This window comes from Carica papaya, chromosome 9, assembly GCF_054855325.1.
Source record: "Carica papaya isolate Zhongbai chromosome 9, ASM5485532v1, whole genome shotgun sequence".
NCBI classification, from domain to species: Eukaryota; Viridiplantae; Streptophyta; class Magnoliopsida; order Brassicales; family Caricaceae; genus Carica; species Carica papaya.
This window is the reverse complement of record NC_142317.1, coordinates 23,863,730-23,878,114: the sequence shown is the minus strand read 5'-3', so window position 1 is coordinate 23,878,114 and position 14,385 is coordinate 23,863,730. Positions and strand designations below refer to the sequence as shown.

Here is a 14,385-nt window from a genome sequence, read left to right as displayed (position 1 = left end):
CTTTTAGTTTTCAAAAAAAAAAGTTTGGGTCTAACAATTTTCTTTTTGTAAAACCTTGTAAGCTCTTTAATTTTTATAAGGTCTTATTGTTTATTACATGCATAAAAAATTTAGCACAATGTTATATTCCATTAGTTCTTTTTTTTTTAATTAAAAAATAAGTTAAGTCAAATACCATTTTCAAAATTACATAATATATATAAGGAGAATTATAAATTCTTTTAAATTTATTTTTTTAAATCAGTAAATAAACATTTCAGTTCTCCTTTAATAAAAAAATGTAGAAGAATTGAATTAAAATTAAATTTGGAAGAGAATAAACATCGGTATTTTAAAATTGTACTTTTTTTTGTCTAAAAAAAGTCTATAATATTTTCAGTCAAAAAAATATATTCATTAAAAAAATAAAGTAGAAGATTACATTAATGATAAGTTTTTTTAAAAAATAGTTAAAGTGAGAGGTAATAAGTTAAAAAGAAAAAATAAAAAGTGTATTTTCTAAGCTTGAAATAATGATTAAGTATTAAAAAATATTTAGTTCAAATGTGATTTTATTTTACAATTCAAATTTGATTTTTGTTTTTATTTTTTGTGAAAATCAATTTGGACTGAAAACCTAATCAACGGATCTAAAGTTGAAGACTCTATGGGCCTACTCACAAGAAGCGCACGTGAGAGGCACGCTCTTCTCCTTCCCCAGTACAGAATCTTCCGTCTTTCATGTTTACGCCGAATCGTCGGCGCCAATAGACAACAGATACATATATATATATATATACACGTGGAGACGTGTATACGCACACACACGTAAAAGGAACTCGTAAATGGCAGGAAGCAAGGAACAGGAGTCTGAGAATCTGAAGAGCGAAGATTGCTCCTTCGTCTGGGATGATACCACTCAGCTCTATTTCCATGCCAGGTTTTTCATTCTTTCTTGTACTCTTCGTTTCTCATCTTTAGTTCTGCTTATTTAAAATTTATTTAAATTGGAATGTTTTTGGTGTTTTGTTAAATTCGATCTTCTAACTTTCCATTGGAGGGTTTATATTATCACTGGAATTTCTTTCGACCACAAAATTTGATTCCATTGATTTCGTTTAGTTCCGGAGGGGAATATCATGTTAACGATTGTTAAGTTATTGAAAGTGAAATAAGATTTCGGTAATCAAGCTTAATATATTCTGTTACTTAGTTTAAAGGGGAAAATTGGAAAGAAAATTCAACGTCGAATTTGTTGTTTGCTGCAGTACTGGGTTTTATCATGATCCGAATTCTGGTTTGTATTATAGTAGCAGAGATGGTCTTTATTACAAGTTTGAAAATGGGAAATATGTGCTTCTGGATTCCTCCAAGGTAGAGTTTGGGTTTTGTTATCGGGTTTTTTTGGCTGCTGGTCTGTGTTTCTGCTGAGGTTTTTTTCTTGGACGCGTTGTTAAAGCTAGCAAATTTTGTTCTCAAGTTGTTTCAGGTTGAGGAATGTCAAATGTATCCATGTGAAGAAACTGTCTGGCATGATTCTGCTCAAGAGGATGCAAATAAGGATATACCTTATAACCCAAATGACAATGACTTTACATTTCAGGGAGATGAATCTGAAGCTTCCAAACGCATAAAAACTGTTTGTGATGAACACTCTGCAGGTTAGTCATGTTGTCGGTTAATGTTTTGGATATTTAGTAGCTCAGTGCAGCAGGTTGTTTCTGTAACATAATGTTATTTTCTTGGTCCTCCATAAGCACCTTCTTCATATACAAGTTGTAGGGCTTGACTAAATTATGATCGTGTCATTTTCAATTCATAGCAGCTAGAAGATGTTTTGTTTCAACGAGTTTGTGGTTGAGGTGAAAGGTTAATAGGTTACAGTTGTTAATTTATGACATAAAGTACTAGATGGTCTCATCCTCCTAAGAATTTTGCATGTTTACAGGTCATTTCATGTTCTATATGTTACTTCAAATATACTTCCATGCTTTGGGATGTGATTGATAGGTCTAATTCTGACTTTTTTGTTCACATGCAGAACTCTTCTAACTGTTGTTTGCTGATTAAGTAACAAGTGATGAGCAGTAGATTCCTTTACTGAAATCAATTTGGTTTATTAACTGAACCTTCTAAATTTTGCATCAACAGGACCAACAGAATACTCCACCAGTCAACCAACTGAAAATCCTCCACCACCATCAGAATGGTATGCTGCTTATCAAGAGATATCATTTGTTTTAACTATATCTTCTTGAATAATTTTCTTCTCGTCCAGGTTGGAAGATACACTCATCAATCTTTATTTGTCTGGCTACAATGTATTGGCAAATACTGCTGCAGAGCCAATGATGCATTCAGGCATAGCTGATGAGGATAACTTCAAGTTATCAGGTAATCTTTTGTCCAAATTTCAGTACAAGTTTATATGAATGTTCTTTCAACATTTGGTAAAGGCTCGTTATGCATAGAATAGAAGCTAAATTATTTGTTTTGTTGTGGATCAGGGGAGAATGACACTCAGGAGCTAGAAGAAGGTGAATGGATCCCAGATGATGATCATGATTTGACTGATTTGAGTGGAAGAGTATTAGATAAAGGTTTTAATCCCTATCTTTAGTAAGCTGTGACTTTTGCTTGACCCTGTGCTTGTATATTAATTCTCGTGTTGACCATTTTTGTAAATATCCTAACCTGTACTAGGAGTCTAGAAAATCTTAACCGCTTAAACTGTTCTTTTTAAGTCAAGTAACCCTATGATAGGGTGCCTGCTCACGTTGTTTATTCGTATATAACTGTTGCAGGTTTGTCAGTGGAAGAAGAAAGCTGGCAAGCACAGTATGGTCAAGTGATTCGATCTACAGAGGAGCCAATGCCTGGATTTCCAGTTGTAGATTTATGGGACTGGGAAATGGTCATAGGGACTGGAAATGGTAGAAAGCAACAGGTAACTAGGCTAGTTGGGCGACTGATGAAACGATCTACTAAGCTTCATCCCTCTGTGCCTTCTGGTGGTCGCCTTCTAAAAACTGCCCCAATATGTGAAGTCCACCTAGATCTGGTGCGAGTTACAACAGGTTTGCATTTTCCTTAATTAATAAACCATTATTGCACTTTCTCTGCTGTCTGGACAAAGCTGTTCTTTGTTAACTTTCATGCTTTATTTTGCTGTTCATGAAGATAGGAAAGAAGCAGTTTAGAATGCCTAAATGGCTTGGTTTTTTTGTTTTCTCTTCATCTTTACTGTTAATAAAATTAAATTCATGACTGCTTAGGTTTTTAATCTTTTGCCTTAGGGGTAGTGTATAAGTTGCGGACTCCCAGTGTGAGACACTTGGAATCATTGTCAACTTACAATTCCTCCAACCCGACTAAAGATTGGGGTTTTCCTGAGTTATCTGTTGAATGGGAAAGTTCCACCACATCTAAATCTGATGAAAAAGGAAAATTAGCGAAAGAAAACAAAGATGCTGGCTATGATGATTTGGATAAATTATCTGATCAAGTTTATGTACCTGAAAAGGTAATATGAACTAACCTGATGCTTTTGTTTCAATCTTATTTCTGTAAGGTTTTATGCCATAGTCATCAGTGCTTAAGATTTATCGAGTAGATGCATATAGTGGATATGAAATTGTAGTTGCAATGAAGAGATTCTGAACAGGGCTCGATCTGTATAAAACTACTGAAGGCCTTGTGTTAGGAACAATATAGTTCCTTATCTGCAAGTTTTCCAAAGGAGAAATAAAATCAATAATCCTGTGTAATTGCTTATAAATATTTGTGTTGGTAGTGCTAGTAATAATATTTATTGTGTAATTACTATGTAAGTGTGTTAAAATAAGCGTTAACTGTGTGTTAGGGTAAGAAATGAGTCTATAATAAGTAAAGGGCAGTTTAGTTAATTCTGAAAATTCTAAGTTCAGAATTAACTGGTCCTCTTTGTATATGTCCTCTGTGATGGGGATCTAAACAGTTTATGTCTGCAAATTTGATGTTAATGAAGAGTACATTTCTACTTAGAGATCGTATGGTTCTCGTTATCCAACAAGTCTTAATTATTTTTCTTAATTTCTAAAGATGGGAAAAATAGAAAATCAAAGAAAAGTATGGCTGTACCTACTAATTTTGTTGTGAATCACCCCATAACGCGATCTATTAGGAGGGACCATAACAAAATGATATCAGAGCTAATCGTATGGGTGATCTACAATTTATGTTTGAAAAATTCTCGCAAAACTTATCAAGAGGATCGAGAGCAAGTGATGTGATCCTAGACATGTATGGAGGAGGGTCTCATCCAAGAGGGAAATTCTCTCCCATGAGAGTTTTTCTTCCACTCGTCTTCTCTTCATGCAAATCAGTAGGACTCATGGGATCCATCTTTCAAGAATCCTACTTGGCCTATCTCTTCGATAATCTCATCTTGAATGAGTGTTTGCATCTAATTCAACAAATGAAACTCAAAAGGACAAGTTCCCCTAAATGTGCTTCTCTCCTAGATTTTTTCTCCTTGAAAACCGATTCTGTCCTTGATTTTCTCCTTATGGCTAATTGTCATTGATTTTCTCAAAAAAAAAAAAAAAAAGGTTTCTTTTCTACATCAACTTGTTTGCATTCTAAATCACCTTCAACACGAAAAATCCGTAAAATAATAGAATCCAAATCCAAGGAGCATTTCCAAAATTAAGTCGACCACAACTCAAGAGAGAAGGATTTTAGTTTATTTTAATTTATGAGTCTTTTAATTATTTTTTTTTATTAAGAGTCATAGATGAAATTTAAGATATGTATCCTAAATTTTAGAAGTTTGTTTTCAATTGTAATTCTCTTAAATTTTTCTTTTAAAAAGGTCGAGTCATCAGTTGTAATTTATTCAATTCAGATTCAATAAAATTTTAGTTATTTTTTCTTTAGCTCTCAGCTGTTGTGAACTCTTTGGGAGGTTTCTTTGACTATCCCGTTGAGTGAAGAATTAGTTCTACTTGTCGATGTATTTTTATGGTGTTTATCAATCCTTATTTTTATTTTCCTATTACCTAAGTTAGCATTCACAGGTCGAATGTGGGTTAAATATGGAGAATTTATTTAGAAACTTAAGTTTTGCATGCTAAATTGTATGTGTGAGTTTGAATTGTATTTGTTGATCTCGGGTTCCGTATCATTTGATATCAGAGTTTAAACGCTAGGGAGATCTTACTATCTTGCATAATCTCTTTCTAAAAAAATAAAAAGTGTAATATGTATTGCTATGAGCACTAAGAGGTGCAAAACACGTGCAATTATTTACAGTTTAGTCCTCCATAGAAAATATCATTTTGAGAGTCTCAAAAAACATCGGAGGATGACTTGAGAGCAAATAATTCAGGGTGTTAAGTCATTTATTTTTCAATACATCATCTAAACCCTCAAATGCTCTTCTATTTCTAACTTTTCTCACTAACTACATGAGAGTGAAAGGGATCATATCGGTGAAAATACCATAGTATTTCAAAAACTCCCACACCAAAATCTCTTGCTTAATTGAGCCCGAAATTGCCCCGCTAATCCCCAAACATTTATACACCATGAGAGTGAAAGGGATCATATTGGTGAAAATACAACGATCTTTCAAAAACTCCCACACCAAAATCTCTTCCTTAATTGAGCCTGAAATTGCCTGGCTAATCCCCAAACATTTATACACCATGCCCCACAACCTATCTTGCATAATCTATCCTTGCATGTTTGTTATTCTTGTTTCATCAGTTATCTTTTTATATATTTTTGTATCCATTAATACTTATCGTAAAAACAAAAATAAAAGCAAAAAAAAATCATATTCATATTGTTTTTCTTACACTCTAACTTTTTTTTTTTCATTACGTTTTTGTTCCATTACTTCATTATGTAACTAATCGCATCCTAGTTACTTAGCCTCACACATAAACAACACACATCATCTTCATCCGTGTGTTAACACTGTGCTTCTAGAAGTTGTGTTGCAGTTTTCTTTCTTAGGGTCCTTTGAAATGTCTTAAGATAAGCTTGAGTACCTTGATTCAAGAGAAGTCAATTCCAATACTTAACTTAAGGGAAGAAGATTAAGAGGTGAGTGAAACACGAGAGGACTGTGAGGGAATGTTATTTTTTACTAACATTTCTTTTTGCAGGGATTTCACAATGTCTCAACCAAGTGAAAATAAGGGTCTAGCCGACTTGAGGGAGCATTTAGACACCATGTTTACATGATTCAGTCTGGCGATTGAAATAATAGTCTGCCTAGGGGAAAGTGCCTACTCCCACAGGATGACACCAAATTCTGTGATGAGAATGATAGAGATGATGACGATATTATCGGAGGGAGAACAGAAGGGATAGCAATATCAACTCTATCAAAATGCAGATCTCACCTTTCAAGGGACGAAATAATGTTGAAACCTACCTAGAGTAAGAACGGAAAGTAGAGCTCATTTTTTACTTTCATAATTACTGTGAAGAAAATAAGATAAAACTAGCAGCCATAGAATTCACCGACTATACCATAGTATGGTAAGGTCGACTGCTAAATAACAGCAGGTGCAACGGAGGCTGACCTATCTAAACATAGAAGAGATGAAATCCATCATAAGAAACAGGTTTGTACCCTCTTACTATCGTAGGGAGGTGCATCAAAAGTTGCAACGCTTCCCTTAGGAATCCATGTCCATGGAAGATTACCACAAGGAAATGTAGATGACAATGGTTAAGGCCAACATAGACGAAGATCCCGAAGCCACTACGGCATAGTTCTTAAGTGGTCTAAACTGAGAAATTGCAACATTACATAGAGTTGAAGAACATGATGCGCATGGCCATGAAAGTTGAGAGATAGTTAAAACATAGAGGAGTAGCATGGGGATTTTCAACTTCCCTCCCTAAATGGCCAGGTAAGGATGAGGGATTTGAGGGCAAGAGGGCTGAAGTGAAGCTGACTGGCATAGAAGGCAAGAAGATGGAGATGGCATTGATCAGACCCAACATAGACGAAGATCCCGAAGCCACTATGGCACGATTCTTAAGTGATCTAAACTGAGAAATCGACATAGTGGAATTGCAATATTATATGGAGTTGGAGAACATGGTGCACATTGCCATGAAAGTTGAGAAGCAGCTAAAACATAGAGGGGCAACGTGGGAATTTTTGAATTCCCTCCCTAAATAGCTAGGTAAAGATGATGGATTTGAGGGCAAGAGGGCTGAAGTGAAGCTGGCCGACACTAAAGGTAATTCTGAAACACCTCCTTCTAATCCGAAGCATAGCACCATCAAATGCTTCAGGTGTTTAGGTTCTGGATACGTTGCATCATAATGTCTTAAACAGAGAATCATGCTGCTAAAAGATAATGGTGACATTGAGAATGCTAGTGAAGGTGATAGTGTTAATAGCATGTTGTCATTGCAAGATGTTGAGGAAGATGTTGAATATCCAGTTCAAAGGCAATTTTTGGTTGTTCGAAGAACACTGAATGTTCAAGTCAAGCAAAAAGATAGCAACCAAAAAGAAAATATCTTTCACACTCGTTGCCTCGTAAATGGGAATGTGTGTAATCTTATTATAGATGGGGAAGTTGTACCAATATTGATAGTACTATCTTGGTTAATAAACTTGGGTTGGCCTGCATGAAATATTCCAATCCTTACAGATTACAGTAGTTGAATAATAAGGAGATAAAGATGACTAAGTACTAGTGTCTTTTTCTATTCGGCAATGCACAGATGAAATCTGTTGTGACATTGTTGTGACCATGCACGTCAGTCACATCCTATTGGAAAGACCCTGACAATATGACAAACATGCAATTTGTGATGGCTATAGGAATAACTATTCCTTTAGCAAGAATAGTCAGAATTTTATTCTCGCATCGGTATCACCTAAGGAGGTATTCTAAGATCAATAGAAGATCAAGAATTCCCTTGAAGTGTAGTCAGGAGGAGAGGAGAACAAGTGTTTATTAACTAACCTTAATCATTCTTTATCCAGTGGTATTATTTTCTAGGACTTCAGGTCTATTTTCCCAAGCCTTTACATAAGAAAATTCTTGATTCGAGGATGAATGCTTCTAAAGAAAGGGGAGATGATGTGATCCTAAACATGCATGGAGGAGAGTCCCATTCGAGACGAAAATTCTCTCCCATGAGAGTTTTTCCTCCACTCTTCTTCTCTTCATGCAAATCGGTTACAAGGAGTCCATATCCAAAATGGACACACGGGATCCATCTTTCAAGAATCCTAGTAGACTATTTTTTCCTAAATCTCATCTCATCTTGAATGAATGTTTGCATCCAATTTAACAAGTAGAAACTCAAAAGGACAAGTTCTCCTCAATGCCGCTTCTCTCCTAGATTTTCTCTTTGAAAATTGAATCTTTCCTTGATTTTCTCCTCATGACCGATGGTCCTTGATTTTCTCAAAGAAAATGAGTTATTTTCTACCTCGACTTGGTTGCATCCTAAGTGCAAATCCAAGAAGAATTCTCCAAGATTAAGTCGACAACAACTTAAGAGAGAAAGGTTTTAGTTTATTTTAATTTATGAGTCTTTTAATTATTTTTTTATTGAGAGTCCTAGATAGAATTTGGGATATGTATCCTATATTTTAGGAGTTTAATTTCGATTGTAATTTTCTTAATTTTTGCCTATAAAAAAGTGAAGTGATTAGTTGTAATTCATTCAATTCAGATTCAACAAAATTTTAGTTATTTTTGCTTTAGCTCTCAACTATTGTGAGCGTTCTTTAGGATATTTCTTCGACCATTTCGTTAAGTAAAGAATTGGTTCTATTTATCGAGGTATTCTCATGGCGTTTATCAATTCTATTTTTGTTTCTCTATTATCTTAGTTTGTATTCACAAGTTGAGTGTGAGTTAAGTAGGGAGAGCTATTTAGGGATTTAAGTTTTACTTGTTAAATTGTATGTGTGAGTTTTGGATTGCATTTATTGATCCCGGTTTCCGCGTGAGCAAGATAACTTGAAGTTTGAATTTCGGTTGGCTGGTTGGAGGGACTATTGGCCTGGAAAATTGAGAAGAAGCCGGAGTAAGGAGCAGCAGGCCAAGCATCACCCACAATCTGGACGGATGTGGGTGACAGAAGAACAAGGACACATGGGGGAGGAATTCTTGGGTGCACCCGACCCCTTTGCACGCTGACATAAATGCAGCAGCAGGCTTGCCGGTCGCGTATACCTCGTGGGCGTGACCTGCGATTCTGGTCCGGCCCCTTTGTGCACACCAAACCGGTATGCAGGAGCTGGACACCACCAGGCTGTTGATTGGACAATTCTGCTGACATACGTGAAATTGGATTTCCAGGGTTTGACGGGTCCAATGATCGTCTTCCGTGGGTTGGAAGATGTGAACATTTCCTTTTACATCAGCAAACAATGAAGGGGGAAAAAGTGCCGCTTGTCTCTTTTCTTGGAGGGAGAAGCACAACTTTGGTTCCCTTATATTGGAGAGTAGGTAGTATTTGACTTGGACAGATTGTAAATATTTTTGTTATCTTCAGTTTGGGTTCACAACAACAAATTGGGAAGCTTAGGAAATTGAAACAGATGGGTTTAATGGCTGAATATCAGCGACAAATTGAGTTACTTTCTGTTCAAGCAAGTGTACTTTCTCCTGAATAAGTGAAAATTTCCATTAGGGGTTGAAAGAATACATTGCGGTGGAAGTCGACTTGCAACTCTAAGAGATTTTACCACAGCCATGAATTTAGCACAATCTTATGAGTGCAGGGCAATGCACAATCTATTTGAGCTTAATTTGCTGTGCAAAACAGCCCCCAACATTGCTCCTATTAATTCTGGCCAGCCCAATGCCCCGGAACAACAACAGCTGACTGCCAGCCGCCTCAGTAGGAGCCCTTCTCCGGCTGTGAAGACACTGTCAGTACAGGAATTTGAGCGCCTACATGCCCAAAATTTATGTTTTATTGCGACAAAAAATTTCATCCTGGGCACCATTGGAAGGTAGATTTCTTATTCCTGTTATTAAGGAGTTGTTAAGAATTGCATGGTGCCTCATACTTTTCCAAGTTGGATCTTCGCTTCCTAGATGGATCTTTGCTCGGGTTATCACCAAATCCGTCAATGATATCGAGAAAACTGCATTCCGGACTCATCATAGTCATTTTGAATTTTTGATCATGCATTTTGGTCCTACTAGTGCAACTTTTACTTTTTAATCATTGATGAATAACACGTTTCAACATTATCTGTGAAAGTTTGTGTTTGTTTTCTTCAATGATAGTCTTGTTTGCAGCAAATCATGGATTGAACATGTTCAACACCTTCACTTTATTCTCAACATCCTTCAAAGGCATGTGTTGTTCCTCAAGAAATATAAATGTACTTTTTCTCTAAGTCTCGGTGGCTTGCCTTTGTCATATAATTTCTCAACAAGGTAGGGCAGTAGATCAAGAGGTAATTGAAGCTAAAAGGTGGCCTCTCCCTACTTCTATAAAGGATTTGGGGAGGGGTTCTTGGGTTTGATAGGGTATTACAACAAGTTTGTGAAAAATTATGGTGTTATTTTGGCTCCTCCTACAAATATGTTGAAGAAACATGTCTTTGTATGGTCTGATGATAGTCGACAGACTCTTGACACTCTCAACAATGCTATGATGACTACTTCAGTATTGGCACTTCAAGACTTTATACAAACTTTTGTTGAATTTGATGCTTCTGATATCGACGTTGGTGCAGTGTTAAAACAACAAGGCCAGCCTATGGCTTTTTTCAACCACCTTTCATCCCATTGCCATCTATAGGGCTTCCTGCTTATAAGAACGAACTAATAGGACTGTTCAAAGCAGTTAAATCTTGGATTACTTTATCTATGGGGACAACAATTCTGCATCAAAACCGATCATTATAGTCTCAAGTTTTAACTAGACAATCATTCCTTAAGTTTTTACAGCAACATTAGATTAGTAAGCTTTTGAGATTTGATTTTGTTGTTGAGTCCAGGACAGGAAAAGAGAATGTACTGGTGGATGCACTTTCAAGGCAATTTGACGCGGCTTCTGTGTGACATGCTGTCTCCATTCCATCTCTTGATCACTTAGATCAGATTTGCCAAGAGGTCAAGAATTCAGCCTTTCTACAAACCCTGGTTCAGCAAATTCTGCATGGAGAATTTAATGATAACTAGCAAGTTAGAGATGGATTAATTTTCTACAAGCATAGGGTTTCTCTTCCATTGGAATTTCTTCTATGTGATTTAGTTTTAAGTGCAGTTCATAATCAGTTCCATGAGGAGTATCAAAAAACACTTAGACGGCTTTCTATGGATTTTTTTGGAAGCGAATGAAACCTCAAGTCAAAGATTTCATTTGCTCGTGTGGTTGAACCATGGATAAAGTAGAACTTTTCTATCTTGCAGGATCGTTGCAGCCATTACCCATTTCGTCTCACATATAGGTGGATATCTCTTTGGACTTTATGGAAGACCTACCTACTTCTAATGGCAAAAATGTATAAATTTGTAGTGATGGATAGGTTCTCCAAGTATGTTCATTTCATTCCACTTCTTATCCCGATATGGCTATCATTGTAGCTATGCTCTTCTTTGATCATATATTTGAATTGCATGAATTACCGGAATCTATTGTTAGTGATAGAGATGTTAATTTCACTAGCCTGTTTTGGGATGAACTTTTTGCGGTTTGCGGGACTAAGCTAGCCTTTAGTTTCATCTATTGTCCTCAATCAGATAGCCAAGCAGAAGTTGTTAATCGAAAAGTTGAAATATATCTCCATTGTTTCACATGTGATCATCCAACACAGTGGGTTCAATGAATTTCTCGGGCTGAGTATGCTTATAATACTGGTCATCTCTATCCCTTAAAGGCCACTCCCTTTGAAGTTCTGAATAGGAGACCGTTGCCAAGATTACTCTCTTATTGGTTGGGACTTTCTAGGTTGGAAACTGTTGATTCTGAACTAAGGACCATGACAGGGTATACACACTTTGGATACTCAGTTACTGCAGGCTCAACAGAGGATGAAACACATTTATGATAGTAGCTATCGAGAAGTAATTTTCAAGGATGATCACTTGCTTCTTCTGAACCTTCAGCTGTATAGACAGATTTTTTTTGGCAACAAGAGGGTGTAGATGTTGTCTCCTCGTTTTTATGGCCCTTTCAAGGTACTATAGTGGGGTTTGGTGAAGTCGCTTACAAGCTGGATTTACCCTCCACCAACTTACATCCAGTTTTTCGTATTTCTTCTCTTAAGGCTTTCCATGAACAGCAAGGTATTTCATCCACTCTTCCTGTTGTTCACCAAGGAGTTCCCTCATCCTTCACCAAGAACCCACAACGGCCAGAATGAAGTTCTCATACATTGGGAGGGTCTTTCTCTTGTAGATGCTTATTGGGATCTTTTCGATCAAAGCAGCTCCATTTTACTCACTTTGCGCTTGATGAGAAGCACCAATTCAGGGAGGAAAGTGATGTTAGGAACAAAATAGTTCCTTATCCACACAAATGAGAAATAAAATCAATAATCCTGTGCAATTGCTTATATACATGTGTGTTAGTAGTGGTAGTATTAGTGTTTATTTTATAATCAGTATGTAAGTGTGTATTAGAGTAAGAAATAAGTCTATTACAAGATTAGGGCAGTTCAGGCTATTCTTGAAATTCTAATTCCAAAATTAACTGCTCCTCTTAGTATATATCTCCTGCTCTATGGATGAAGACCGTTTATTTCTGAAAATTTGATGTTAATGAACAGTATGTTTCTACTCTAGAGATCATAGGGCTCTCTCTATCCAACGAGCCTCCTCTGCTCTGGGGATGAAGACCGTCTATATCTGAAAATTTGATGTTAACAAAGAGTATGTTTCTACTCTAGTGATTGCATGGTTCTTTCTATTCAACAAGCCCTAATTTTTTTTCTCAATTTTTAAAGATAGGGAAACGAAAAAAATCAAATGAAAATTCAGTCATACCTATTGATTTTGTTGTGAATTGCTCCATAATGCGATTCATCAGTAGGAACCAAACACCTTGTCTCTGATAATTCACTCCTTTAGGCATTATTAGGAGTTTGTGGCTTGGTCAGCAGCTTCAAACATGTCCTGAAGATTTGTAAATTTGTAAGAACAAAGTATTACGGATTCACTTGTCTCCCAACCATAACTTGATTCTTGTTGGTTTTTGTTTTCCATTCTTCTGATTGTTCTCTTGTTTTTTCTTATTTCGAAGATCTGACTGTAATCACACTCTAGTGCTAGGTCATTTTATGCCCATTATCTGACTTTGCATAAATCAGATAATTGAACCATCCACCAGCCTCCTGTCTGTATATTTGGACTGTGTATGCGTTGTTTGTATTTCTTTGGAAAAAACCTTAGTTGTCTGCTGTTTGTTGCCAGCAAAGAAAGCATGTATATAGGGACAGGGCAGCTGAAAGAAGAATTTTGCATGGTGGCTTTGGTGGAGGTCCGGGGCAAAAGAGCATGGTGGCTGGTGATTTTGGTAATCAAATTTCTGCATCTACCAGGGAGGAGGCTGCAGCTGAAGCCTTGGACATGTCACTTGGAGCAGGTAGTTACGCAAGAAGGATTCTAAAAGGCATGGGCTGGAAGGAGGTAAATCTAATCAGAACTTGGGGCTTTATATATTCTGTGAAGGATATTTATATTTTAAATAAGATAAGAATGCTGCTATCACATGTCTTAAGCAAGAACTTAGGCTTTTTATACTCAGTAAAGGATATCAAAACTGGATAATTATATTCTAAATAAGATAAGAATGCTGCTCTGACATCTGTCTTAAGCAAGTCATTGAAGGGTTGTCGCAAGCCTATCCAATTATTTAAGATGAAATCTAGCAAACAATTCTTTTTTGTTTTGGAAGTTTTCTAAAACAAAACGAAAAGATCATCCTAGTGCGTCTGGAGGAATGGTTCGTCAAAATGGTCAGAACCTTTATTTGGTTAATGTTTAGACCACAATCTTTAGCAAGATGTTCTTAGAAAAGAATAACTACTTGCTGGCAACATGAATACAAAACCATGTTTGATCTCTTCTCATTTTTTCAATAATTCTAAATTGGGTTCAGGGAGAGGGACTTGGTAAAACGACAAAAGGTTTGGTGGAACCAATACAAGCAATTGGTAACGAAGGGAATGCTGGATTGGGTTGGCCTCGTGGCAGAACGAAACAGAGATGAGGCGCCGATGATTGTTGTAGGCTGCCAATGGCGTTACCGCTCGTTTTTTGTGAAATGAGAATATATATATTCGTTTGTAGTAAAGCAATTAAACGGATATATTCATTTTTGAGTGAAATATGTTCAAAATAAATTCGTTTACGTGCTTTGGGCTTATATAGAGACCGTCTTAATTCTTTTCTTTCTTTTTTCTTTTAAGTT

General features: G+C 36.4%; 1 protein-coding gene across 8 annotated transcripts; it reads left to right on the top strand.

Moving 5' to 3' along the window:
• The first annotated feature begins 675 nt into the window (after positions 1-675).
• On the top strand, positions 676-14,340 carry LOC110816846 (D111/G-patch domain-containing protein). Of its 8 annotated transcripts, none has more exons than XM_022045179.2 (10): positions 676-919; positions 1,248-1,353; positions 1,460-1,640; positions 2,131-2,188; positions 2,258-2,373; positions 2,487-2,579; positions 2,784-3,056; positions 3,282-3,502; positions 13,386-13,601; positions 14,074-14,340. In XM_022045179.2, the coding sequence occupies exons 1-10, from the start codon at positions 825-827 to the stop codon at positions 14,182-14,184; spliced, it is 1,470 nt and encodes a 489-aa protein (XP_021900871.2). In that variant the 5' UTR covers positions 676-824; the 3' UTR covers positions 14,185-14,340. The 8 variants fall into 8 exon arrangements, with proteins under 8 accessions (XP_021900871.2, XP_088066984.1, XP_021900874.2 ...); XM_022045182.2 differs by having other exon boundaries at positions 680-919; positions 1,290-1,353; positions 1,469-1,640; positions 3,276-3,502; XM_022045181.2 differs by having other exon boundaries at positions 680-919; positions 1,290-1,353; positions 3,276-3,502.
• The last annotated feature ends 45 nt before the right edge of the window (positions 14,341-14,385 follow it).

Coding starts and splice junctions, on each gene's coding strand:
- LOC110816846 (XM_022045178.2), top strand. CDS start 825: ATGGCAGGAAGCAAGGAACAGGAGTCTGAGAATCTGAAGAGCGAAGAT. Junction 1,641..2,130: donor TTGTGATGAACACTCTGCAG/GTTAGTCATGTT, acceptor TTGCATCAACAG/GACCAACAGAATACTCCACC. Junction 3,503..13,385: donor AAGTTTATGTACCTGAAAAG/GTAATATGAACT, acceptor GTTTGTTGCCAG/CAAAGAAAGCATGTATATAG.